This window comes from Manihot esculenta, chromosome 17, assembly GCF_001659605.2.
Source record: "Manihot esculenta cultivar AM560-2 chromosome 17, M.esculenta_v8, whole genome shotgun sequence".
Taxonomy (NCBI): Eukaryota; Viridiplantae; Streptophyta; class Magnoliopsida; order Malpighiales; family Euphorbiaceae; genus Manihot; species Manihot esculenta.
The window spans coordinates 32,289,450-32,316,384 of record NC_035177.2 but is presented as its reverse complement, the minus strand read 5'-3'; the positions used below and the strand labels follow the sequence as shown (position 1 = coordinate 32,316,384).

At 32.3% G+C, this 26,935-nt stretch overlaps 3 protein-coding genes and 2 non-coding genes across 9 annotated transcripts; 1 reads left to right on the top strand and 4 right to left on the bottom strand.

The window, feature by feature from the left end:
- Positions 1 to 1,273: 1,273 nt before the first annotated feature.
- LOC110604778 (cinnamoyl-CoA reductase-like SNL6) lies at positions 1,274 to 5,850 on the top strand. 2 transcript variants are annotated; one of them, XM_021743081.2, is made up of 5 exons: positions 1,277 to 1,696; positions 2,097 to 2,266; positions 4,128 to 4,322; positions 5,096 to 5,249; positions 5,358 to 5,850. In XM_021743081.2, exons 1-5 carry the CDS (start codon positions 1,432 to 1,434, stop codon positions 5,660 to 5,662), a joined length of 1,089 nt encoding a protein of 362 aa, XP_021598773.1. In that variant the 5' UTR covers positions 1,277 to 1,431; the 3' UTR covers positions 5,663 to 5,850. The 2 variants fall into 2 exon arrangements, with proteins under 2 accessions (XP_043808279.1, XP_021598773.1); XM_043952344.1 differs by lacking the exon at positions 4,128 to 4,322 and having other exon boundaries at positions 1,274 to 1,696.
- Positions 5,851 to 6,684: 834 nt separating this feature from the next.
- On the bottom strand, positions 6,685 to 6,777 carry LOC122722341. Its single transcript, XR_006349309.1, has one exon. It is a non-coding gene; the product is annotated as a small nucleolar RNA SNOR75 (small nucleolar RNA).
- Positions 6,778 to 6,846: 69 nt separating this feature from the next.
- On the bottom strand, positions 6,847 to 6,946 carry LOC122722337. Its single transcript, XR_006349305.1, has one exon. It is a non-coding gene; the product is annotated as a small nucleolar RNA snoR1 (small nucleolar RNA).
- Positions 6,947 to 9,020: 2,074 nt separating this feature from the next.
- LOC110605138 (zinc finger CCCH domain-containing protein 41) lies at positions 9,021 to 21,709 on the bottom strand. 4 transcript variants are annotated; one of them, XM_021743480.2, is made up of 5 exons: positions 21,337 to 21,709; positions 17,421 to 18,313; positions 14,144 to 15,361; positions 10,059 to 10,409; positions 9,021 to 9,867 (listed from the first exon to the last, which is right to left on the bottom strand). In XM_021743480.2, exons 2-5 carry the CDS (start codon positions 18,204 to 18,206, stop codon positions 9,316 to 9,318), a joined length of 2,907 nt encoding a protein of 968 aa, XP_021599172.1. In that variant the 5' UTR covers positions 18,207 to 18,313; positions 21,337 to 21,709; the 3' UTR covers positions 9,021 to 9,315. The 4 variants fall into 4 exon arrangements, with proteins under 4 accessions (XP_021599172.1, XP_021599174.1, XP_021599173.1 ...); XM_021743482.2 differs by having other exon boundaries at positions 17,421 to 18,294; XM_021743481.2 differs by having other exon boundaries at positions 21,342 to 21,709.
- Positions 21,710 to 23,064: 1,355 nt separating this feature from the next.
- On the bottom strand, positions 23,065 to 26,716 carry LOC110605381 (probable galactinol--sucrose galactosyltransferase 5). The gene is made up of 4 exons (XM_021743941.2): positions 25,255 to 26,716; positions 24,802 to 24,979; positions 23,914 to 24,281; positions 23,065 to 23,792 (listed from the first exon to the last, which is right to left on the bottom strand). The coding sequence occupies exons 1-4, from the start codon at positions 26,488 to 26,490 to the stop codon at positions 23,229 to 23,231; spliced, it is 2,346 nt and encodes a 781-aa protein (XP_021599633.1). The 5' UTR covers positions 26,491 to 26,716; the 3' UTR covers positions 23,065 to 23,228.
- Positions 26,717 to 26,935: the final 219 nt, after the last annotated feature.

The window sequence follows — 26,935 nt, the reverse complement described above, 5'->3', positions numbered from 1 at the left end:
ATTAGATAAAAATTATAAAATGGAAAAAATATTAAAAATTAATGTTTTTAAGTTTCCTTTAGTTAAATACTAAAATTAAGACATTAAATTAGGTGAATAAATTCAAATTAGTTGGAAGAAGAGAGAAGTGTAGATGGTGTTAGCTATGCTATAAAGAAAATGGGGAACAGTCCACGTCATGCCCGTTATTACAACCTCATATTAGAGTTTGGTTTGTTTGTTAGAAAATTTGGTTTGGATTTTTCTTCCCATTCATTTATTACCCAATTCTGAAATAAATGGAATGGTTGTCCGGTCCCAACTTGCTAATTTTAGAAATTTTCCACGCAAAAAATTAAAAAGAAAGTTTTATTTTGAATTTATATTATTATTATTTTTTTACCGATGAAAATAAGTGAAAACGGGGAGAATATAGTATTTAATTTTTAAAATAATTGATAGTTTTATTTATTATTTAAATTAATTAAGAAAATCACAAACGATATGATATATTAATATTAAAATTTTTTAAATAAGAATATAAATTAGATGGTAATTTTATTATTTTAAATTAATTTTAAAGTTTGTTAAGAAAGTAAAATAAAATATCTAAAAACAAATTAAGGTTAAATTTCAAAATAAATATTATTGAAATATATATTCAAATTTTAGATAAATATTAGAAAGATCATCAAAATAAATAATTTTATATTTTTAAGTATAAATTAAAAATAATAATTTTAAATTTAATTAATTATATTAATGAAATAAAAATTCTAAAATAGATAATATTTTTATTTATGAAATTAATTTTAATTATTTATTAATATTTAATTATTTATATATATTAGTATATTTTATTTCATTTATTTAATTATATATTATTTATATAAATTATATAAGTTTTTAAATTTAAAAATAAAATTTTATCGCATGAAATATTATATTATATTAAATAAAATTTTATTTAACTCTTAAATAATAATATAATAATTTAATTAGCTCATAATTTTAAATTAAATTTATTTAACGTTTGAATAAAAACACATGAAATTTAATTAGCCTTATACCTAATAATTTTATGGTTATTGCTTTTTTTTTTTTTTTTTTTCTCGTGAGTTGAAGGCGATTATTCCCGCAGCGGGAGTAACATATCTCATTAATTAAACAATGATTTTTTTCTAAAAGGAAATAAAGACAAACTATACTATTCTATAGACATGTGTATATAAATTTTAAAGTTAAAATAATAAATTTATAAATCTGAATATTCAAAAGAAAACTAGTTATTTATAGATAAGTGGGGGCTGCTTGCTCTTTAGCCAACCAACTTGATCATCTCTCTGCTATGAGTTGCAGTGAAAAATAGCTCCTCAACAAGTACGGCCACCTCCGTCGCTTCTTCTTCCTGTCTACACATCGCTTATCAGTTTATTTAACCTGCACAGCCAAATGGGATTTATAGAGTCTGAAGAGAGGAGGTTCACGGAGATGGAGGAATTGAAGCGCTTGCTGGTTGCCTGCGCCGGACTCGGCCGTAGAAAAGACCAAGAAGATTTCCAGGGATCGCGTTTTCCGTCCGAAGATTTCGATGTCGAAGACGATGGTGCACAGAAGCTCGTTTGCGTTACTAGTGGTGTCTCCTTTCTTGGTCTCGCCATCGTCAACCGCCTTCTCCGTCGTGGCTACTCCGTCAGAATCATCGTCCATACAGAAGGTGAATTGTCTGTAACATGATTACTCCCTCCAAGTTTTTTTTTTTATATTAATTTAAAAAAAAATTAATTAATAGAGTTAAAACAATAAATTTATTTTTTTTTCCATTAATACGCCATCTATCTTATCATTGCATACCAAATTATTTTTTTAAAAAATTAACTAATACATTACTATTTTAAAAAATTGTGTGTAAACTTATTATTTAGTGAATGGATTTTAAAAAATATTATTTAGTTAATAAATTTTAAAAAATTTTTAAAACTTAAATTGAAAGTTTCTGAAATTAAATATTAAATAATAAATATTTTTATTATCTTAGTTAATAAATTTATATTAAATAAAGAAGATAAATTAAGGTAGTATTAAATGAAATGGATTTGATGGGGATTGAAATGCAGAGGAGATGGAGAAAGTGAGGGAGGTGGAAGGGACGAACAGCAATAATAGTATAAAAGCAGTAATGGCGAAGCTAACTCAAATAGAAAGCTTATTGGAAGCATTCGAAGGTTGTCGTGGCGTCTTCCACACCGCTTCCTTTACCGACCCTGCTGGCCTCTCTGGTTACTCTGTGAGTTCCTTCAATTCTTTCCCCTGGCCTTTCACTGCACACCAACTTATATTAAATAATTTAGAAAAAAATTAAATAAATTATACTTTTCTTGATAATTTTTATTTATTTTGCTTTTTTATGCATAATTATTTTAGATATATCAAAATTTTATCAAATATTAAAAAAATTAAATTATAATTATATAGTATAAAAAATAAAAATAGATAATAATTTTAAAATAATAAAAAAAGAAATATGAATAGAAATTATGAATTAAATGAAATATTAATTAGTTTTTTATTTTAAAAATATATTAAAATATAAGAAATTTATTTTTTATTCATTCAGTTAATTTTAATCATGAGGTGATTAATTTTTTATTAGTTTTTTAAAGTGGCATAACTAAATTTTTTAATTTTAAAAAAATATTTTAAAATAAATTAAAATATCAAATTCAAAATAAACAGTTAAACTTAAAAAAAATCTGAATTAAAATTATAACATATTATATAATTAAATAAAAATTAACCATATCATTGTTTTAACTTTATTAATTTATAAAAATATAAAAGTATATTTAATAAAATTTAAAATATAGTCAATAATATGTGTAATTAACTTTTACTTATTTTTAATAAATTATTAATAATATAATTAATTTATATTTAATTATAATAATTTTTTTAAATTTAAATATTAAATATATTATAATTTTAATTTAAGTGTTTAATAATTTAATTTCAATTAATATAAAAGTAAAATTATATATTCTGCATTTCCATTAATAATATTCTTGTTTAGAAAGGAATGTCAATTTGTGGGGATGGAACACATTAACTATATTTAGGCGCATTGAAGTCTCTTGGAAACAAAGTCAAAGCGTGTGCGTAAATGCATTTTAGCCATGTTTGCAATTCAAAGAAAAAATTAAAAAAACTGTGTGCCGTACAGATTCTCTAGATCTATTTTCTTTTTTATTTTTTTAAAAATTAATTAAAAAAATTTTAATTTAATACTTTATTATAACTTAATTAAATTAGAGTAAATAAATTATTTTCCTCTATTCAGAGGAAGAAACTCTTGACTTCTCATAAAGTGGAAAAGACCTATAGTTAAAAAGAAATACCAATCAAGTATAAATAATTTTCATACTTACCGAAAAGTTGAACTTCTTAATTGAATTACCCAATCAAATAAGATTTAAATTTAATTTAATTTAAAATATAAAAATTAAAAAACTAATCCATATTTTTCAAAATATTTTCTTAGTCAAAAATTTAATTTTAAACATATTAAATTTTTTAATCTATTAGTATTTTAAATATTACTCCATTCCTTAATAATTTTTATTAATTTTTTTATTATTTTAAAATTATTGTCTATATCATGGTTAACATATAAGTGTACTATTATAACTTATTTAATTTTATATTATTTTTATTATAATTTTTCATTAATTATTATTTTTCTAAATTAATATTTATTTAATTAAATTTAATATTTTTAACATAAATATAATTAAAAAGTTAATAAAATAAATTATCTTTGTAAAATATACATGAATACTAAATACTATTTATATTTGTTAAATAAATTTATTTTTGTATACGATGGATCTCTCCATATTCTTACTCAAATATAATAAAATATAAATTAATTATTATAATTCTATTTAATTTTACATTATTTTAAATTTTTTTAAAAATATCTATTAGAATTTAATAAAATTTAATATTTTTAAAACAGTATAATTAAAAAAATTATTTTTTTTAATATATGTAAAAAAGTAAAATGAAGACGGAAAGAGTATATAATTAAATTAATAACTTTATCCTCAGTAGAAAAATAAATAACTGTAATTTTGTGTTGAATGTATTAGAAATCCATGGCTGAAATAGAAGAGAAGGGCAGTGAAAATGTAATCATGGCATGCTCAAGAACACCATCAGTGAGGAATTGTGTGCTCACATCTTCACTTCTGGCATGTGTATGGAGAGATGCTTCATTACAAGAACTCTCCTCTGTAATTAACCATGACTCTTGGAGTGATGAATCTCTTTGCATGGACAACAAGGTAATTCATTATTATGAGTTACATATTTTTTCATGATTTATTTTTTTATATTTAATTTAAAAAAATTTATTTTAAAAGGAATTAAACTCATACGTTATGTTATAAAAATTTATTTGAATTCTTATTTTAAAAAATGAATCATGGATTAAAGTTAATGTAAAAAAAAAAAAAAAACACTTTTAAATGTAAACTGGTTATGAAGTATTTAAGAGCTTCTTGGCCCTAAGATTAAATTTATTTTGGAGATTTACGCATTCTTGCTTTAAGTATTTTGACTAAATTAAAATTAAATTGCATTTTTTTCATGTAAATATATTATAAAATACAATAAATAAAAATATTTATTATGCAATTAATCATTTAAATTTACTCACAACGAAAATATATTATATTTATATTTTATTCACTGATTTTATAATTAATAAAATATATTTACAATCAAGCCAAATAAAAATGTTATACAATAAATTATTTATTGTATTTTATAATATATTTTACAGAAAAAAAAACATAATTAATTGACTCAAAATAAATAAAGAATTATGCAAAAATCTCCGCAGTGAATTTAATATACTTGTTTCTTGCAGCTACATCTAAAAAGTAATTTAAAATTAAATTTGTTAGTTATAGAAATATTAAAATAACAAAATAATTTTTTACGTATTGTATTTTTTAATAAATATATCTAAAATTATGTTTTGATTTTCTTGCTGAAGTAATTTTACTCTTTCTGCAAATTTTGAAAAAGTTAATAATTTTCCTAAAACATGCAGCTTTGGTATGCCTTGGGTAAACTAAGAGCAGAGAGGGCTGCATGGAGAATAGCAAAGGAGACTGGTTTAAAATTGGTCACCATCTGTCCAGCCCTCATCACTGGACCTCACTTCATCCACTCAAATCCAACGGCTACAATTGCATATCTCAAAGGTAAAACAATTTTCAACTCCTAATAATCAATAATTATAATAAAATCTCTTTGAAAATCAACTGTTGGGCTAAGTTGTGGAGCAAGTTTTTCAACGTTGAAAATTGCAGGAGCTGAGGAAATGTTCAGAGATGGGGTACTAGCAACAGCTGATGTAATGAAACTAGCAGAAGCACATGCTTGTTTGATGGAGGCCATGGATAAGACAGCGTTTGGCAGGTACATTTACTTTGATAATGTCATTAAGACACAAGACGAAGCAGAAGAATTGGCAACAATGATCGGAATGCCTGCAAGCAAGATAAGTGGAAATGTATCCATGAAAAGTCCAGCTCCATTTGAGTTATCAAATAAAAAGATTTTAACCCTTATGTCAACAGCTCTTCACAGTTGTTATAAGAAAATTAGAAATTAGGACACCTGGGAAGTCAATGTCTTAATTATCCAATGATGTTTACTAGTGACCCGTTTGTTTGGAGAGAAAATAGATCGTGAGCTTCTGACGGTTGTAAAAAAGTTGAACCGGACAGCGGCATTTAGATGTATGTAAGCAATTTCTAAAGTTTATTAGTATGATATATAAGCCTCCTTTAAAATAATTAATCCCACAGGTTCTGCCTTAAAATTTTTTTAGCTCTTTAAGCCTTTACTTGAGGACCGATTTTTTTTTTTTCCTACCAATTCTTTTATTTACAATGAAAATTTTTAATTTCAGAAATTAAAAATTATATATAATTTTATAAAAGTTTATTGCTAAATAGATCTAATTTTGATATGAATAAAATTAAACATTTTTACTTAATACTTTATTAAAAAAATTTATGCTTAATAAATGTAATAAAATAAATAATGCCATCACTAAGATCAAATAGACTTGGATATTAATAAGTTTGGAAAAAAACACATTAAATAATTGTCTAAACATAATAATTATAAATAAATAGAAAATTAATTTTGTGATTTTAATTTTCTTTAATCAATGAAATTTAAATAAATATAAAAAATAAATGATTGAAAACAAATTATTTGATATGAATTGTGTTAAGCTAAAAAATATTATTGTATTAAATTTTGTGAAACTAATTTCAAAATTCATGAAATTTGATATGAATCGAAATGAATTATACTATATTCAATGAAATTAAATTCTTATAATTTTTTATTCAAATCAAACACTTTGCACATAAAATTCAAAGCAACTTCACAAAATTTTGAGAATCCTAAATCAAGAAACCTTACTTAAAAACCCTACCATTGTTGCTGAGATTAATTTCTTATGGAACTAAAAATCGTAAAGGGGAAAAAGAATACAAAGCATATTCTGAATGAAATCGGAGATAAAATCATCACGTAAAGAGATAAGAACGTGAAATAATTACACATCAATGTTTCTCCAAAGAAGGAATCAAAAATTAAAACAAAGAGCAGCGAAGGGGTTTCTCTCAGACAAATGCCTCGATTTGTCGTCACCATTGAAAGAATGGAAAATTGATCGGACTCGTCATCTTATCATTTTCTTCATCACAGAGAAACCCTATTCACTATTAAAACGTAAAAAACTAAAATATTAAAAAAGAAATCCATTGAGAAAAAGGAAAGGGCTCAGCGAGTTGCTTTATGTGCTCAAAGAAGAGCTCGATCAAAACAAGCTCAACTCATACAAGAGGTGTCAGAATTCAAAGCACTCTTCATCTTTGCCCATTATTCTCCTCAACGATTTTCAAAATAAGCAAAGATAAGAATAGCAGATTGAGCAGAAACAGAGTATCAAGAAGATCAAATGAAAATTTCAGAGAGCGGCGGTTATGATAGAGTTAGGGTTTCTGGTGTGATTGAAGAAGAGAGTTCTGTTGCAAAATTTATAGATTCTTTCCGGGCATTAGGGTTTAGAGAAGCTGGGTCGGGTCTAGTTAGACTCGACGGGTTGGAAATTGGATCCCATTTATCGGCCTACTGCATGCAACTTACCAAGTTATGTTTATATTTGAACAAGCTTTTTTTAATTAATTATTTATTAATTATAAATGTATTTAATATTTAAAATTAAAATTAAGTGTACTTACATATTAATTAATTATAATTTTAAATTATTTTATCTACTTATACATAAAATAATTATAAATGCATTTAGTTGATCAAACCACATACACCTCCAAATTAATTAAAATCTAAAACCCAGCAACAAAATTTAATCAATCATGGAGGAGAACAAAAGCTCAAAAATACAATAAACCAAGATTTGAAACCCACAAATTACTCATTTGATTTTAAATTAGAGTAATTTTTATTGATCATCACTAAACTTTAATTTAATTTAAAAATAAATAATTTTAATTTTTTATAGTAGATTTTTAAGTTAATCCTGAAAGTAAATATATATCACACATTTTAACTTTAATTATAAAATAATTTAATATATTTAACATGATAATAAATGAATATTATAAATCATATACGATTTGAAAGTTGAATAACTAAATAGAATAAAAATAAAGTTGAGGAGTAAGTAATTTTTTTTTTTGAAAAAAATAAAAAATTTAATAAGAGGTTCATCTTTTAACAAGCTAAAAAATCCATTAACAAAAAATCTTGAAAAACAATTCAAGTTAGCATGCAAGAGACCATGTTGCACAGTAAATGTGACTAGCCTACACTTAGATGCATTTAGTTCCATACACTCGACCAATAAAAAGATAACATATTTAAATCATATTTGTTTTGTGATTAGTTATAGGTGTAGTTCTACGCCACCATTTTAATAAAGTTTTGACCTTTATGCTTTTTTTTCTTCGTCAAAATATCCGAATATGATAATTAACATTAATTATAATATTTTAATTAATAATCATATATTATTCACTATTTTGATATCAATTGAATCACACATAAAATGTAAAAATGAATAAAATAAAATCAAATAATAATAACTTTTGAGCAATAGGATTAGGGAGGGAAGTTTTGTATTTATTTAATTTCTTGCAATAATATAAACATAAAATCTTTCTTTATATTCAACCTCATTTTAATATAAATTTCATCTTTTATTCACATTGTGTTGGTCTGCTAAACTCTATACTTAAAAGATTAATTTCTTTCCCCTATATTTCACAACTTTCTTCCTCAATTAAAAATCTAGTATTTGAATCCTAATTTGAGGCAACAGATGAATCAAATATATATATATAGAAAGTAAAGTTTTGGGCTTTCAAATATATGGAGAGCATATAGGAAATTAATGGTATGCAAAATCTAGCATTGGAATGCTAATTGATTTAGGAATAAATTCTAAATTCAGTGAAACTTCAGCCTCCCGTACTATCCAAACAAAATTAGCCATAAAGAAATATAAATGGAAAGTAATTTATTATTTAATTATTTAGAAAATTTCAAAGTTTATTTGTTCAGAAATGATCTATTTTTAAAAATTTTTAAATTTATTTGATTGTTAACAAAATTTGAAGAGTTTGTTTAAAAGAAAAAAAAAAAAAAATCGTCAAGTGCAATTTGACGATTAGACGAAATTTAAGAAATTAAATAACCTTTTTGCCTGGTATATAAACAAATTTAACTATGCTAAAATTAAATATGGAGCAAAAAATCCTGTTACAAAATAAATATATGCTATACCAATTTCCTTTATGAAAGGAATTTGGAAAGTTTCCTCCAAAAAAGAGAAGAGAATTTATGTATGGCTTTTTCTTATTTTGTTCAAAGAAGGAAGCCATTTAAAGAGATGGAAATTTGATAAAGATGAGAGAACAATGTATTGAATATTTATGGAAGAAATCTGCAGAGTTGTGTAATTCAATTGCTTTCAACTTTAGTCCTTTACTCCTAGGCATCTAACCTCAAAAACATCGTAATTTACCATTTGACTAACCATCCATCATGGGATGTGGCAGTCCAAAATCACAAAATTCCCTTTTTTTTTTATACATCCCGTACATGAAACAAAAACACTATTGCAAAATAAAATTTCAGAAATTTGAAATGGAGGACTCATCATAATTAAAGTTCAAAAGTTTTAATATTTTACCTCACTGTACAAATCCAACAATTGCTCCATCATCAACAGGCATCGCTTGACTCATTCTCCCCAGACGTAGTTGAACTGAGCTCTTGTTTCGGTGGCTCTTCTTGGCTGCACGTCGATGTTGTTGTATTCTCACATTTTGTGGAGTCCTCACCAGGCATTGAAGTTGGGCATGACTCGGAAACTTCATGCAACTCCATATGTTCAGCACCACCATTTCCTTCTGAAGTTTCAGGTTCCCTGTTTTCAGATGCAGAAGCCTGAGAACCAGTGCATACTGATCTTTCCGCAGGCTGAACATCAGAATCTACAGTACACCGAGAGGCAGATGGAATATTTTCTCTGACGGAAATGTCACTGCTGGAGGTACTAGAAGTCACCCATGTAAACTTCAAATTATTGCCTTGCCAGCATTTACCATTTAAAAATGCCCTCTCAGCTGCTCGGCGTGTTGTGAAAGTCACACGGGCTGAACAATTTTTTGGCATTTCTGACCCATCAATATCATTATTACAGGCATCAACATCTTCTAGCTCAACAGCAGAAAGATCGCCATGTGATGAGAAGAATTCCTTCAAGGTATCGACCTACAAGATAACAGAACATCAATTTTCCTCATATATAAACAGCATAGCTGACGAAAATTTAATCATTGATCATGACAGGATTGAGAAAAAAATTAAGGGAACTTTTCCTGGGTGGATAGCATTTTCACCCAATCCACTGTGGTTATATATTGTTTCATGACTGGTTGAGAGAGAGAGAGAGAGAGATTTACATTTGTCAACCCAGGTGGTAAGGGTGGGATGATTCTAAATGATGTGGGTCGGTTATCCAACTTGTATCTATTCATCAGAAAGGGAGCACCAGTAGGTGCCACTGAACGAATTGTCTGCCTTGAGCCTGTTGAGCCGTGCTGCATCAATGATGCAGTTGTTCTGGGACTGGATGACATGACATTTTCCACCGACTTATTTTTATCTGCTATCATCTCAGGACGTTGAGAAGGCACACCAGCGACAGGATCAGAGGACCCTGGGGTTGTAGTTTTTGCAACGTCAGTAGCTATTCCCACTCTATGTCTCTTAGCGGTAGGCTCAGCCACTACCTCACCTTTGACTCCTGTAGCCTGCAGACAGTAAAATTGCAAAGAGTTGTTAGAAATATATAATATGAATCATATTTGTGTTGGAATAAGGAGAATATTATAAATTCTTGTGAATGAACAAGTAAATGTTAGTAAGAAGATGGGATAAGCTGGCAGTTATTATGTTAACAGGGTAGTTATCCTATTATAGATTGGTATTAATATAAATGAGTAATTCTCAAAGATGTTACACAAACTTAAGGTCATATAACAGTAACAGACAAACTTTAAATTGTAACACAAAACCCCCTCAACCTCTATTTAAGCAACATAAAACCCCATGTCACCTTCTATAGTAGGTTTCCAGGTTATATTTGATGACGTGGCACTTATTAAATTAAAAACATAAATTATGTTCTCCTAATAAAATATTTATCAGGAAAAAATTAATTAATTAAAAAATATTTTAATATTTCCTTTCCCCTCTTTCGACATGGTCTTCTCCACCATCTTCACCCTCTACCTTCAACACAACAGACTCTGCTCTTTCTCAACTCTCACCATTGAAGACCCATCACACTCTTGCACAAAAATAGACTTAGGGTTGTAAAATTTTCCCCTAATCTGACCAGCTTCTCATCTACTCTCCCATTTTGAATTTGCGCCGCATTCCATTCCCCTTCCCCTCACTCAGTTTCGTTGATCTTCTGCACTCCTCACTCAGTCAACAACAACCCAGCACTTGGTTTCAGCAGCAGCCTCCTCACCCATCGCTTGGTCTTGTCTTTGGTGGATCTGCTACACCTGTACTCCTCCGGCCTTACCACTTCGTTGATCTGCAGCCAGCACTTGGGTTTGCAGCCGCCATTGCAGCAGCTAGTTCTTCATACTCAACCTCGCAGCTGCAACACTTCCTCTGTCTATTTTCTCTTTGGTGCAGCCCCTTTTCCTGCCTCCGACGCCACCTTGTCTTCCCACTTCGTTGTTAAGTTGTTGCTCTTGGTCAGCAGTATCCCCTGTTCTCTCATCCTTGCTCGAACTAGTCCCAATCACACATTAAAGATCTTCATCTCTCTTCTTCAATTCATATATTTAGATTGCACATGCAGGTTTTGTAGATCTTTTGTGTATCTTTTGTAACAAATCTTCAACCTCCTATTCTTCTGTTCCCTTTGATTGTAAATGTGGGTTTGGATACAGATCTAATTTTATTAAAAAAAATTATCCATATTTTGCTGAAATGTGCACTGGTTTTGTTTATGTTCATTTTATGGATATTCACTTCTGTTGATGGTTGAAATTGCTGTGAGAATTTGAAGTATAGTTGGGAACTAAGATAAGACCAGAGATGGAGGGAGGTGGATGAGGGAATCGTTGATGGAAAGAAAAATGACAGAGGAGAGAGAGTGAAGGTAGAAAGAGACTTTTAACTAATATTATTTTTAACTTTTTGGTATAGTTTTTTAATATGATAATTGCCAAGGCAGCATATTTTACCTGAGAACCGGCGACAGTAGGTCAGATGGATTTTTATGTTACTTAAATTAAAGGGGGGTTTTGTGTTATAATTTAAAGTTTATATACTTTACTGTTACAACCTTAAGTTGGTGCACCATATGTGAAAATTGCCCTAATATTAATAGAGGGATTTGAATACTTGTAATTGGGGCATCCAGAATTCTTCCTTTCTTTCCTCTCCAATTTATGTTCTTTTCAGTGATTAAGAAGAGCTGGTTACATAACAAGTGGTCAGAGAATGCTTCCCAGCAGGCTTGAGCTGCAAAGTGGTTCATCTGAGGCACATGCATGTTCAAAGTCAGGTTTCTTTTCTGTTTCCTCTCTTTATTCCTCTAAGTTGCCTTCTTCCTCCTTGAGATCTCTTCCTTCTTTACCTTTTGTTTCTTTTCTTATCCGTATCAAGGCTATGGTTCTTCCTCTTCCTTTTTTCTTGAAATTTGAGATCTCTTTAAAGAAATATAGTTTTCTTCTCCCATTCTCTACACTGATCTTTCTCATTCTTTCTGAATCTTTCTTCTTCTAATTTCTTCCAACTCTTCTAAATTTCCTTTGGTTGCTCTTTTTGGCTTCTAAAACCCTAACATTAAGGTTTCAAATTCTTAAACTTTTCTGAATTCTTCCATTCTTCCCTTAACCTTTTGAGCTCTTCTTCCCTGACCCATAGTGCCCTTCCATAATTAGACTATGGAAATACAACCTTGGCAACAGAATATCCTTCTGGGAATGCTAGAACCGTTGGAGAGATCCATTAAAAGACAAGAAGAGTTTCTGGAAAAATGGGGATAAGTAAAGGGGAAATTGGAGAAGCTGAATCAAGATGCAGAAATCAGAACCAATGGAATTGAGGCTTCTTGAAGTAATGGTGGGAAATGGGAAAGACCACAGATAGGACACTAAGCTAAGGAGGAGACTGTCTCCCTTGATGACAAGGTAATTTTTCATACTGTTGGAGATAAAGAGTCAAATCAAGAGGAGCAGAAATTTCAAATTCCACAAGGGTTTAAGAAATGAAAAGAATTCTGAAGACATGCAAGAACGGCATCCGGGCTTTGAGAATGCTAATGTTTACAAAGCTTCCTTCATAAATTGAAGATCTCGAGAATTGGAACTTGAAAAAATTTCAGAAGCTGGCCATGTAAATTCAAGCAACCTGGTTCAGCATGGCCCTGATCTTGCAAATTTTACGAGAAAAGCATCCTTGGTTGATCAAGAATAAGAAACAGATGTTATACTAATTACAACAATAGCTGGAAGTGAGCTTGATCTGATAGATATATTGGACAACCAACACATCTGAAGAGAAAAACATAGGAAGAGGGCACTGTCTGGTCTGCTTGACAAATCGACAGTTCTGGAAATGTAAATAATATTGCAGGAGAATGTAAGAAAGTTTATCAAGCAGATAGAGGTAGAAAAATGCTGGAGTCTTGGAATAACATAATTGAGCTGAAATCATGCAGGCATACAATACTCAAATAGAAGGAATTTGAAATGCTGTGGAGGTAGAAGAAGAAAATTCCTATTTTGTCAATGGAGGATTTCTGCATTGAAAATATTGTGGAAATGTCAAGAATAATGAAAATAATGCCTCTGTTTCCTATTTTCCTATTCAAAGATCTGTGCAGATGGATATAGACTACACAAGCATTTAAGCGCTAGTTTCTTTTATCCATTCTTGGAGACAAGAATTATTTGAAGAGGTGGGAAATGTTATGAATAAGGAGATGGGATATAAACTGATTGAGATGAGAAGGGATAAGCTGGTACTTTTTACGTTAACAGGGTAGCTAGCTTGTTACAGATTGGTATTACTATAAATAAAGGGAAGTACTAATTGGAGCATTCCAGAAATTAATAACAAATGCAGAATTCTTCCTTTCTATCTTCTTCTATTCCTTCATTCTTCTCTATTTCCTCTTTAATTTCTATTCTTTTATGATTAAGAATCTGGTTACACAAAAGCAATGTATTATTTCCATCTTTCCTTCTTATTCTTCTAATTGTAATCTCATAAAACCACTTATTCCAAAGCAAGACTGCCTTGCCTTATAGCCACCATATATTGATGTTTATAACTGAAGGGCATATAGCATGTTTTGCTTCATATTCAGGATTCAATAATTGCCACACCAAGACTAATATTAAGCACTACTACATTTTTTTTTTAAAAGCCTAATGATTATAGTCATATTGAACACATATAATAACAATAAGATATATAACTTAAAGTATAATATTCAAACATAAGGAAATATTACTTGTTTCTCGAGTTTGTCCAATTGGAGCCTGAAGTTATTTCGTTTCTGGTCCAGCATCTGTTGCTTCATGCGAAGTTCCTCCCTCAATTGCTCTAACTCGAGCTTTTTCTGCACGGGAGGTGGAATCTTTGGACCATTCGAAATTGGCTTAGGATGATCAGTGGGAGGAAGAGAAACATTAGTGGTTGGGACCATTGTACCCTTAGGAACATCTGAATGAAGATTATCTTTTCCTTTAACAACTGATGGTTGGGGAGGAACTGAACCAGCTGGCATGCCACGGGGAGTTACAGATACACCAGTGCTACTGCTTATGCCATCATCAGGTATGCTGTCACGATTAGCCCACCACAGTTTGATAAAGCGATTGCCCATTACAGCATCAGGTGCTCTTAGAGCAGCTTCTGCCTCTTCTCTTTTTGAAAACTGAACAAAAGCTCGTTCACTATTTACTGGGATATAAATGTCTATAACCTCCCCAAACTTCTGAAAATGAGAAAGAAGAGCGTCTCTCCTGTTGTTTTTCTGTGGAACGCCATTGACAAATAGCGTGCGTAGTGCTTTTTGAGATGATTTCCTTGTATTACGCACGACATCACTCTGTAGCCTGGTTGCTGAATCCAAAGTTTTGGGGCCAGCATCCTCAGCAATCATCTGCTTTCCTTGACCAAAAGTACCCTGAACATTGGCTGTATTATGATCTTCCTTCATTTCATTCTCCCCATGATCTGATTTAATCACCCTCAAATCAGTTTTCTCCTTCACATCTAATCTGTTCTTCACAAGACCAACTCTACCCCAAACAGATGAACCTGTACTCTTTGAACCAACAGGATTCCCAGTGATTCTAATTGCACACTCATTGTCAGTAACATTATGATGGTCAGAAGGGTCAACACTCATGAAGGATTCAGTTTCATCATTTTTGGATGAATGTAGAGCTAAGAGTGCATTTGATGTTTCAGGACCATTGTAATTCCACAGTGGCTGATCTGGATCATACAAGTCTGCTCCACTCACACTAGTAGAACCAGAATATCCACCATTCAAGCCCATACCATCATCAACCATCCCAGGCTTGCTATTTCTGCTATGTAGCCCTTTATTCATTAATGTGGTTGAAGGAGCGCCAAGTGATGATAAAGCCCCTGGTCCAGCAGGTGTTCCCCCAAGAGGTGCATTTGGAAGTGAAACAGGGAGATTGAACTGTGAAAGGCTCTGAAAATAGCCAAAAACATATTACTAGTGGCAAATCAAATACTTCAAATACTAATGCTAAGCACTATCAGATCTAAGGATAATTTAAGCATGGTAATTCCACCATACTTGGAGCACCTTTGTGTGCGCATGAAAGCAAGCATATATTTTATATAAGTATTGATAATAAGAAAGTGATCAAAAAGTTAACATATGAATTCCTGGAAGATCATTTCATTGATGACTTCGGATTACCAAATACAGGAAGCTGTTGATATAATCTATTAGCCAAAAAGTAAGCTAACAGCTATACCATCTGTTCAACTCATGTGAGAGCTCTAACAAAATGAGTCATGTGAGCAAGGATGGAAATTGATGACCTAAAGATGTAGGCTCCACCACCGAACAGCTTTTCCTTCAAGTTAAATATCTGAATATATATTCATTAATATGCCTTTACACTAATCAATTGGGAATGAAATTAGAATATGTCACACACAGAAACCAAAAGCAACAACAATTAACGACGAACTTTTTGCCATCCTTGAATTTTGGAGCATATTTCATTTCCATCACTAAACTTATATTTGTTACCAAAAAATTCCCTGAACTTTAATTTTGTTCCAAAAAATCCCTTTCACCTGCAATAAACCGCAAATTGTTAACATTTTTTATGAAAACCCAGCTGCAAAGCTAGATTTAACAAACTATACCCCAGCTCTTGATCATTTCTGCTAGCCTTGTAGTTATGTCTGCAATTCTAAATCTCTCTTTCTCCCTACATCTTAGCTCCTGAAATGCACAGAGGAATCTGAATTCTGTGCAGTTGAGATCCAATCTGCCAATGGTTCCTCAATCACAGCAGAGTCGATTATATCAAACTCTCTTGGTGGTTCCTCAACAGGTGATCCAGAACTTGTCCTACCAGCGCCTGCTGCAGAAAAGTTGATTTTTCTTCATGCTATTACATCCATTTATGGCTCAGATCAACTTAGCCTTGCTAATGTTGATTTTTCTTCATGCTATTACATCCATTTATGGCTCAGATCAACTTAGCCTTGCTTCCCATATCTGCACCATCAAAGAATCTCCAAAATTGGAGCTTCTAGATAAATTTTCAGGTTTTGCAAAAGAATGTTTACAGTTTATGAGATTTTTACAGCATAAGGTGAAGTTTTCTGCGATGCACCCAAGAATTCTGCCACTTGACTCTGCCTTAGAATAGTTGAAAACCAATACTTGAGCCTGCTTTGCAGCCCAACGATCCAGAATTCTTGCCAATAATCTTGGTTCCATGGTGGAAGAGGATGTTGACCCCTTCTGTTCTACTGAGTTGTCAGCCTTCAATTGTGAAAGGGAGGAATTGGGTTTTGGAAAAGATGAGGATTAAGGAACTTCAATAAGTGAGAAGGTAGAATGAGAGAGGTGGATGAGAGTAGGTTAGAGGTAATTAGTTCTTTATAATTTTGTTTTAAAGAAAAGTAATGTGAAATTGATTTGATACCAGTAAGCTGATTTGCAGACATGCTATTGCAGGTCAGAGGATTTTTTTGAAGTTTAGGGATGGAAATGAAACAGCCCAAAATTCAAGAATGGTCCGCAAGAAAAAATTACCCCCATTTTAAAGGCAGGCAAGCAAGTGCATGCAAATAAATTACTATAACACATAAACAAGAAGCAAAACATTATAGTGACCTAATCTAGCATATCCAGAAACCTGCTACTTCTAATTTTTTAACCTTTTGAAGGAATAAATTTTCTAGAAGGTTTTCAAATGGGGTGACAAATTCAAAAACATTAGAACACAAGCTATTTTACATTTTGAACTGTTAATAGTCCATATAAAGCCTGCAATCAGGATTCAGTGTTCTGGAGGTTAAGAAAAAATGTATGTGCACATGATTTACCAATACATTCAACATTGGTTAACATAGTAAAGTGATAAACATAATTTGATGAAAAGAAGAACAATGCAAGCCAGAACCATTGAGTGAGTGGTTCAGTCCTCTGTCCTGGCTGAGATGTAATGTCAGATCAACCATGAAAGTCCAGAAAACAGTATACATTTGAAAATGCATACCTGAACATCTTCAACAACAATACGATTGACACCATGCTCCATTGGACACATGTCCCCTCTCAGACAAAAGCCACGCTCCTCAAAGTCTCTGCACTGCTGACGGGCAATGCCTATATTTAATGAAGAATTTACTGCTGGCCTGAGTGTTCCTTGCAAACCAATGGAATGAAGTGCATCAAGGCCACCATTGGGTATTCCTGGAATCAATCCAAAGGCATTCCATGATGCACTTTGTGCATGTGGAACACTTGGCAACCCTCTTCCTGCAAAGAGACCAGGAGTAATTGACCCTTGCTGAACTATTTGAGAAGCAATATCAGCTGAGCTGAACCTAGAGTCGCGCTGCTTCCAAGAACCAGAGTCCCTTCCTCTTCCCTTACCAGGACCATATTCTCCAGAAAATGTTTGGTTTGGCCTAATTCTTTGGTTGAACTCCATACCCACTCGAGGAAATGATGCCATTCCAGGGTGTCTCTTTTCAAACTTTGAGGTGAAGTCTTTATCTAGAGGAGCAGTGTTATAGCTTTTCCAGGTTTCACTACCTTGAGATTCATTCTCCCTGAAAGGATGCCCATTTCCAAATGGTTTATGGTGCTTCCTGTATGACCTTGTAAAAACAGGTTCCAGAGAATCTCTCTCCAAAGATTGTGAACGTGTCTCCCTTCTACGATGCTTGTGATTGCGATCATCATCATCCTCATCACTGACTTCCTTCTCCTCAGGATCACTAGCACAATCAAGAGGAGAAATCCCTCCTGACTTCAGCGATGAAACCTTGAGTTTCATCAAGAACGCTTAAAACAAATAAAAAGGTTGGTTGTTGTGTCAAACTCTCGCTAGATGCAGCAACAAAATCACCTTGATTTCCTGAAGACTAGCAATAGGAGGAAAACCTAGAATGAGGGAAACAGTTAAATTAAGCAACAACTACAATAAAAGAGTAGGTGAATGCAATTCTTTATACAATGAGAAAACTTAGCAATAACAATGAAATCATTCACATCAGCATGTTATGCTGGGTAAAGATTATTTGCATTTGAAAATTAAGCATAGCACATCTCGTGAAAAACAAGCTTGCTATCAAATCTAAGGTGAGGCTGCAATTGGAGGGAAAGCACTTGCCTATCATCTTTGGCATAATTGTAATGCCAATAAAAGTTTATGGCTTATTTTGTTAAAAACCAAAAGGTTCAATTAAAAGTTAAAACAAGGTCAAAGTCATGGATTTTTAAGTAATTTGGCCACTAAAAAACCTAATTATCATGTGCAACAAGTGGACATAAGCCAAACGAATGTCGCCACCTTAGATCCAGGGACAGAAGTTAACGACAGAAAGGTCAGGGTGCCAACTGACCTTTTGTATAAAGGTCAAGGGGCAAAAATATGTATTTGGCCTTTTGCCAATTGAACTGATACAGCAAATATGACCAAATATCAAGAATGAAATAAGCACAAAGGCAAGTTCTAACGCCAACCTGGATAACATAGTTCCAAAGTTTTTCTTACAAAGCAATACTTGTACATATCAAACAGTGCATAAGGAAAAACTTCAGTCAAAGCAAGGTTTGGACATAACCATAAATACATTATCTTTAACAAGTCTCTCACAATATTAACCATGTGAATTGTGAACAGCAGCCAAATATTCACACACATGGTGTCAGATGTACTGCAAGAAATGGGGTCAATGTCAATGACCCCTTTTTTCTTGAAAATATTCTTATGTATATACATGTTTGTCTGTGTTTTGACTCCTACTAAATTTAATTAAGGATCCTCCTTTTGATAAAATTTAAAATTAGTTGAGACAAAAAGCATGTTTTGTATTCAGTTTTAAAATTGTTAAATTTGGACCAGCCTTAACTCAACCCAAAAGCTAGCTCAAGGAGGAGGATTGCCTATGCCTCATATAAGGGGCACATTACCCTTTCCACAACCGATGTGGAATTCAACCCACCCCCTCACGCCCAGAATTTTAATCGTGCGTGACATATTTATAGGAGGCCCAATATCCGATGGGGAGGCTCTGATACCATATTAAATTTGGGCCAGACCTAACTTATCCCAAAAGCTAGCTCAAAGGGAAGGAGTGTCTATGGCCCATATAAGGGGCACATTACCTCTTTCCACAACTGATATGGGATTCAACAAAAATAAAAGCCTGCTGCGTATTCAAAGGTTATTTATTTTAAAACTCCACTGAAACAATTTTCAGAACAAACAAAATCAAGATAAAATTGTTTCAATTTGGATAGCAAATAGCAATATTTGAAGGTACTATGACCTTGGTCTAATGTGAAAATATCAAAAAATCAAGGTTAATCTTATGCTTATAACTTGTAAAATTAGATATTGGAAGCAAATCAACACAGTAAACTGGAAATTAATAAACAGAAATTTAAGAGATTATAATCAATTGATTACATTGAACTAAAAATTAGCACAATCCAAATGTAAATAATTGCTAAGTTTAAGGCCACATCAAAAGAAGAAAAAAACATGCCACATAAAAGGTGCAAAAACATATTGATAAGTCAAAATTCAGATAATATTTCATCACATACAAAAACTAAAAATCCATCGATCATAAAACATTACAAAATGTAAATACTTCCAGAGATAATCAGGGAAATCATAATTGTTTTAGCAAATCCAATAATCATATCACATTACAGCAACCTCAATGGTACATCTTTCAGACTTGTACCCTCAACCTGAAATTTCTCATCCTAACATAATTTGCTTGTCCCCAATCACCACATAGAATGCAAATTAAGAAAGCATAGTTATCTATCACATTCCAAGACAAGTCGCAAAAAGCCACTGTGAATTAATGAAAATGAAGTTACAATGCCAGACATCTTCAAGCAACAAAATTAAGTGTTCTACTCTCTATTCAACTATGCCTTTGTTCTGTGCCAGGTGCAAGCACAGTGGTAAAAACAGCTAGGAGTACCCATCTTCAAAAGATTAACAGCCAAAATAAATTCCAAAGATAAAGTATTCTACAGCCAATTCACACATAATGGATGGTTAACTATAAAGACATAGAAAATGATAATATGAATCATACCACATCAATGCACCAGATGCTACAGCATTACTCACTAGTCACATCCTTGATGCACAGTTAGTTCATAAAATTTAAACATGTTAAATAAATGTAATAGTAATAATAAGGATACATGTCTTATTTTTTATGAAAACAAATTTGAAGGGTAAGCTTCCTATTTCATCACCTTGTCATAAGCTGAAACAAACATTTCAAAAAAACAGGAACTTCAGGAAATCACTATGATAGGATCATTACTATAAGAAAAGGTAAAAGTTACAAGAACGTTAAACGCAATTCATACATGAAAGCATGTACCCTTGCTAAGAATTGATAAGGTTGGATTTACAATGAACACCATTACACACTTATGTTATTATGCAGGCATAAAACTAAGTTTCCCAATTGCTTCACAACACACTTTTAGAAGTGAAACAACACTAACCCAAAAATTCCATTCTTCATACTAATCAAAATTTAAATTGATTCTTTGATTTCATTAACAAACACATGCTCAAAATACAAAGCATTTCGCCCCAAAATGTAAAAGTCTAATAAAAGAAATTTAAAAAAAAAATACAAGTGGACCAACTTAGAAAGTAAAACCCAGAAACAAACAATACAAAATGGCTTAGAAACACGTCTATAAGCTATCAGCATGCACCTCTAAGACCCATAAATTCTCAACATTGAAACAACAGAAATGCCATGCAATATCAATAAACTAATAATAATTAAACGCAAAATAAACAATAAATTCGATCTTCCAAAACATTGAATCAAAAAATTAAGAAAGAAAGAGACACGGGGAGTGTGCGAGAGAGGACAGAGAGAAAAGAAAAATACAACAAGGGTAAAACATACCTTACCAGTAATTCCAGCAGGATTGAGCGAAGAAAGGCTGAGAGAGTATGAATGAATTAGGAATTGAATCTAGCTCGTGGTGCAATGGAGACAAAGGGCAACAAAGCGGCCATGGGAAGGCATTTGGGGGAGAGAAGAAGAGGTGGAAGAGGAGGAGGGGCAGGATCGTTAAAAAAGCAAAAATCGAGGGCGGGATTGTAGAGAGGAAAGGGTTTTTGCGTGCGTGGGATTATGTTTGGTTTCCAGGAAAAGGTCTGGGGTTTGAAGGCTGTGCCTTGAGAGAGCACAGAGCTGGATTTTTGAGAGAGAGATGATGGTCTATACCTGAAAGGAATAAATAATTTTATGTTAGGACGAAAATGAGAAGATTACATTAAGTTTTTCTCCCATATATTTCTGGAAATTCTGGAAATAACCCTTTTGTTAGAAAGATTTATTATTTCTTCCTGAAATATAATTTTAAAGAAAAAGCACTATTTAGTACTTCTCCCATATAAAAACTCATTAATTAATTTTTTATTTTTTAAAAAATATATTAAAATATTAATAATATTTAAATTTATTAATTAATTTTTTATTAATTTTAATCATTAAAAATTTTAAAATATAAATAAAATAATTAATATATTTTTTATAAAAACAAAAGACCTACTAATAAATATTTTCAAAATATATTATTTCATATAAAACTTTTATATAATTTTCTTCGGATTGAGGACATTCAGAGTTTTGTGCCTACCTTTAATAGGAACAAACACCAATAAAATTGAAGTAAAATTCCTTTTTCATCAATCAGCAAAGTAAAAGAAGAAAACCTCCAAATGTAAGAATAAAAAATTTTCAAAAAAATTCAATTAATTTGTTTTTCTATATTTCTTTTTTTGAAATTGAATAATTTATTTATTGTTTAGTTATAAAATTTATATTTTTAAATAAAATAAAATTATGAAAAAAATTAAAATAATTCATTTAACTTAATTATAAAAAGAATAGAGAAATTCTTAAAAATTTGGACATGAAATCGACTGCTGAGTATGGATTGGTGAACTTGGCCTCCAAGAAGTTGAACCTCAATCTTCAAGGAAATAGGTCACGTGAAAGGGAGATTTTCATACCAATTGGACCAATCACAAGGTCACAGCCCAAAATGTTTTCATATGCATTCCAAGTCATTGTGGGCCGAATGGTGAAACAAGTATGTGGGGCTGTGCAATCGGTCGGTTCGGTTTCGAACCGAACCGAAAAAACCGAAAATCGAATTATAAAAATATTAAAAATCGAAAAAAATTGATTATAAAAATATAATCGAACTGAATCGAATCGATAAAAATAAGTTCGATTCGATTCGATTTAAACTGAAATCTGTAATTTTTTTAATTTTCTGCTTTTAATTTCAGTAAAATAATTTAATAAATGTTTTACATAATTTTATCAATAAATATTGTTTGAATACATAATAATAATAATACTTAAAAAATGAATTAAGGAGCGTTTAACATTGGGTTTGAGATTTAATTTTAGATATCCTTAAAAAAAAAAAATGTTTTTTTAAACTGTTTTATTATTTTAATTCTTTTACGACTAAATATGTTAAAAGTAATTTTTAATTAATTTTTATTTTTTAAATAATATTTTTAAAAATATATTTTTTCGACAATAATTTTAACAACAATATTAAACATGCTTTCAATAAATTTGTATCCAATTCGACTTAAAAAAACCGGACAATTAAAAAAATATAATAATTACAACTTTATTATAATAAAAAAGCTTTTAATACAACGTAGATATTTCTTCAAAAAAAAAAAATACAACGTAGATACTCACTTCCACTTAGTTTAGAGGAGGAGGAGGATAATAGCAATAATCACAAGTCCATTAAGCTCTCCTTACTAAAACAAGTACTCAACTATGGACACACCAGAGGAAGTGGACCATGCCACTTCAACTATAACCATGCACTCCTCATACTCAAATCCAACTTCTCTTCCATCAATTTTACAACTTCTTGGCTTCTCCGAAGCGAATACTCTCATTTCTCCGGCACCCTTCACTCCAATTTGGAAGGAGTTGCCGGTATCGCTGTAGGCCAACGACTGGATTGCACCACCGGCGTTAAGCATGTTCACTAGGCCAATGGGTGCAAATTGAATTGATTTTCCTTCTGGAATTATAATCGGAGAGACAGTGATGAGTTCAAAGTTAAATGGTTCTAGTGATATTTCAATGTTGTCATGTGGCTTGGAGAGAATGAGCTTCTTTGCTTGGGATAAGTACATGGCAAATACTTGAACTCCTTCAATGGAGATTGGGTTCTTGCCACTGTTCCATTCAATTTCTTTAGCATTGGTTTTGGTAGTCACACTATGAGAAAATTGGGAGGCACATTGGTTCCTTCTTGTCTCCCTGCACCAACCTCCTCCTTGGCAGTTAAATGCACCAATAACTCCTGTGAACTGTTGCAATTACATAGAAAAATCAAATTGATTAGAATTTTTTTTCAAGTCTAATCAGGCCAAAAATGGGTATTTTAAAATGGGTTTTAATTTGATTATTTAATTTGCCTCAGTAGCTCACCTTATTGAAGTTCCAAATTTTGAGCATGGTCTTGCCATCATGGAGAGGGTCCTCAAAGAGGCAATCTCTAGTTGGAAGAGCATAGTATTGGCATCGGAGAATCGACCCGTCCGGCAAAACTAAACGCTTAAGTAACTGGAAGTTGTGCTTTCCGACCGAGTCACTAACATAAATCGGACCACCCGAAATTGCCCTAGAAGCAGCATGAAACTCAGCACAAGGATGAGTAGACTGGAACATGTCCCAATCTGGGTGTATGAAATTGCCCATCCACAAGCTATTGTAAGCACAATGCACCATGTGACACCCTTGAAGCCAAAATGTACCATTTGGATCCCCAGATGGATCAGTGCACCAAAAATCATCACCTATTACCACAATGAAAAATATATTAACATTAGTTTGGGCCCAATCTCAAGGTTCAAAAATGGGCTTTTTCTATTACTCTTAAATTGGGCTAGGGTTTGGACCCATAAGCTTTTAGTATTAAGCATTAAGATTTTAATTTAATTTACAAATCTTAATTTTGACATTTTTTCTTTTGAAAGCAAAATCTTAACTTTGACATTGAAGGGTTGTTCTCATTCGCTTACCCAAAAATATTAATTAATATATGAAAATGAACTCACATGAGCATTAATAAAGTAGATAAAATATTTTTCAAAAGGATTTAATACCCACTTCCTTATCTGAAAGAAAACTAAACAAGACAGACAATGGGGCCCTCCATATCACCAAATCGCTAGACAATGGATTAATAAGGAAGCAACTGGCATCTTTTCAATTGATACAAACCACTAGCCTTAACTATATATATATTTTTTAAAAAATAAATATAAATATTAAATTTTAATAGTATACTTATAAATAAATATAAAGGAAACGTACCAACACGACCAAGAGAAATGGCCTCCGTTCCAAGGAACATGAAATCGTTGCAGTGCTCCATGCTAGCAATTACACCATTTCCATTGAAATGCTTCCTTACTGAAGCTGTTAATGCCTTGAAATATGCCTTTGCCAGATCTACTCTCCCTCCATAGTTTTCACAAACCATTTCCAACAACTGCCCATTAATAATAAAAAAAATATTAATATTAATTAAATTATCTTTCATATTTTTTTAAAAAATATTTATAAATATTTTTTAAAGAGAAATTTTGCTCTAGAAAGTACTAGACTACACCGTGTACGATTAATTTGTAATCACTTGCCGACCAAACCAATCGCTAGAGAAAACGGTCAAATTAATTAGATTTTGGTCCGACATCAAATCATGTCCGAAACTCGTAAAATTCGGAAAAAAGGGAAGAAAATAGTTGGTTTTTTTTAGTTACTTACGTGGATAACGTCCACTTTGACGCCGTCAATTCCGACGGCTTCCAAGTGCGAGTGTAGACCTTCATACATTTCATCAACCTTCTCCGGCGGGACCAGCCCAACTCCAGTGTGGACGATCTTGTCTACCGCCAGGTCCTCCATCGTCAACTGCAATCCTGGTGATAGTTTTGGCTTTATCACCGTCGTTTCTGGAAGTCCGGGGACATTTGGCCTGAGACCACCCCAGTAACCGCACAGTGCATGCCACACGTAAACATAGTCCACGGTGTTAAATTCCTCTTTAAGGTCCTTGATAAAGGCACTCATGCCCTTGTTAGTGGCACCAGTGGCGGAGCTTTTGGCACTCATGTAGTCTCTGAACTTGTAATTCTCTTGAAATTTCAGTAGCCTGCATGGCATTTGCTCGCCGGCGATCGTGTGGTTCATACCTTCTTTGGTGATTGGGTCCTCATCGTGGCTGATAGATTGCCACCCATCATCAATCAAGACCAGACCAGGTGGGCACCCACCTTCGACGAGACCCTTAACACCTTCCATAATGCCTTGAGGGTGCACGGTAAGATAGAATGCATCCCAAGTGCACCACCCAAATTTGTCCACTATTCCAGGCGGATTCTTTTCCTCCAACAGCCTGAAAGTACCCAAATGATGCCTAACCACCTTCATCGCTTCCTTCACCAGCTTGAAAGGATCATCACCGACATGCATGTAAAGAATGCTCCGGAATCCGGTGGCGGAGACTTTGGTGGAGCCACTTTCGACGCAAATATCGATATTGTCGTCGTCTCCAGGTTGGAGGGAGGCCCGGAATGGACCTTCAAGAAGAGGAAGAAGGAGAACATAGGGCCGGTGACCAGAATCAGACGACTTATCGAGAATAACCATCTGGGTTTCATTTTCAAGGTCTCTGCCATTGGAGCCGACCCAGTGGGTAGTCCACCAGACCTTGAACCTGAAAATGCTCATGAACCGTATGTTCTTGAGTTTCCCAATGGGGACAACATGACGATCCTTGGCTTCCATGGAGTCGAACCCAATGAAGGATCCGACGGTGGATAAAGATTTGTCTGTTTGAGTATAAGGAGAGGGAGTGACTGTGATATTCTCAGGGACGTCGGAGAGAAAGACATGGCCGTTGGCAGTGAAGTTTGATCCATGAAGAGAGATGGCGGACTGGATATAGGGCTCAACCAGACCTGCAGCGCCGGAACTAGCTTTGCTTAAGCTAGGAGTCATTGCTGAACAGAGAGAGAGAGAGAGAGAGCTAAAAATGAAAGGGTTCTGTGGATTGCTGTGAGAAGCGACGGCAGAACTGGGTTTGATTATATAGAGGAAAAAATGGGATTGAAAAGGAAAATGAAATAAAAAAAAAATGAAAAAGAGAGATTCTGTGTAGAATGTATGGTTGATTTTGCCTTTCAATGGTATCTTGAACTTGGCTTTTGATTTTGCTGCATACCAGATGGTCAGTGCCCTTCATTTATAGGCGAGCCATGCGAAGGTCAATTGTAGTTTCCTTCTAATAATTAAATATTTTTTAAAAAAGTTTAATTAAAAGAAATAATTAATTAATCTAAAAACTTATTTAAGATTTTTTTTTTAATTATTTTGATTTTCTGTGGGTACCATCAAGATCTTGTCATACATATATTAGCAGACTTTTTTTTTCCTTTTTGTTTTA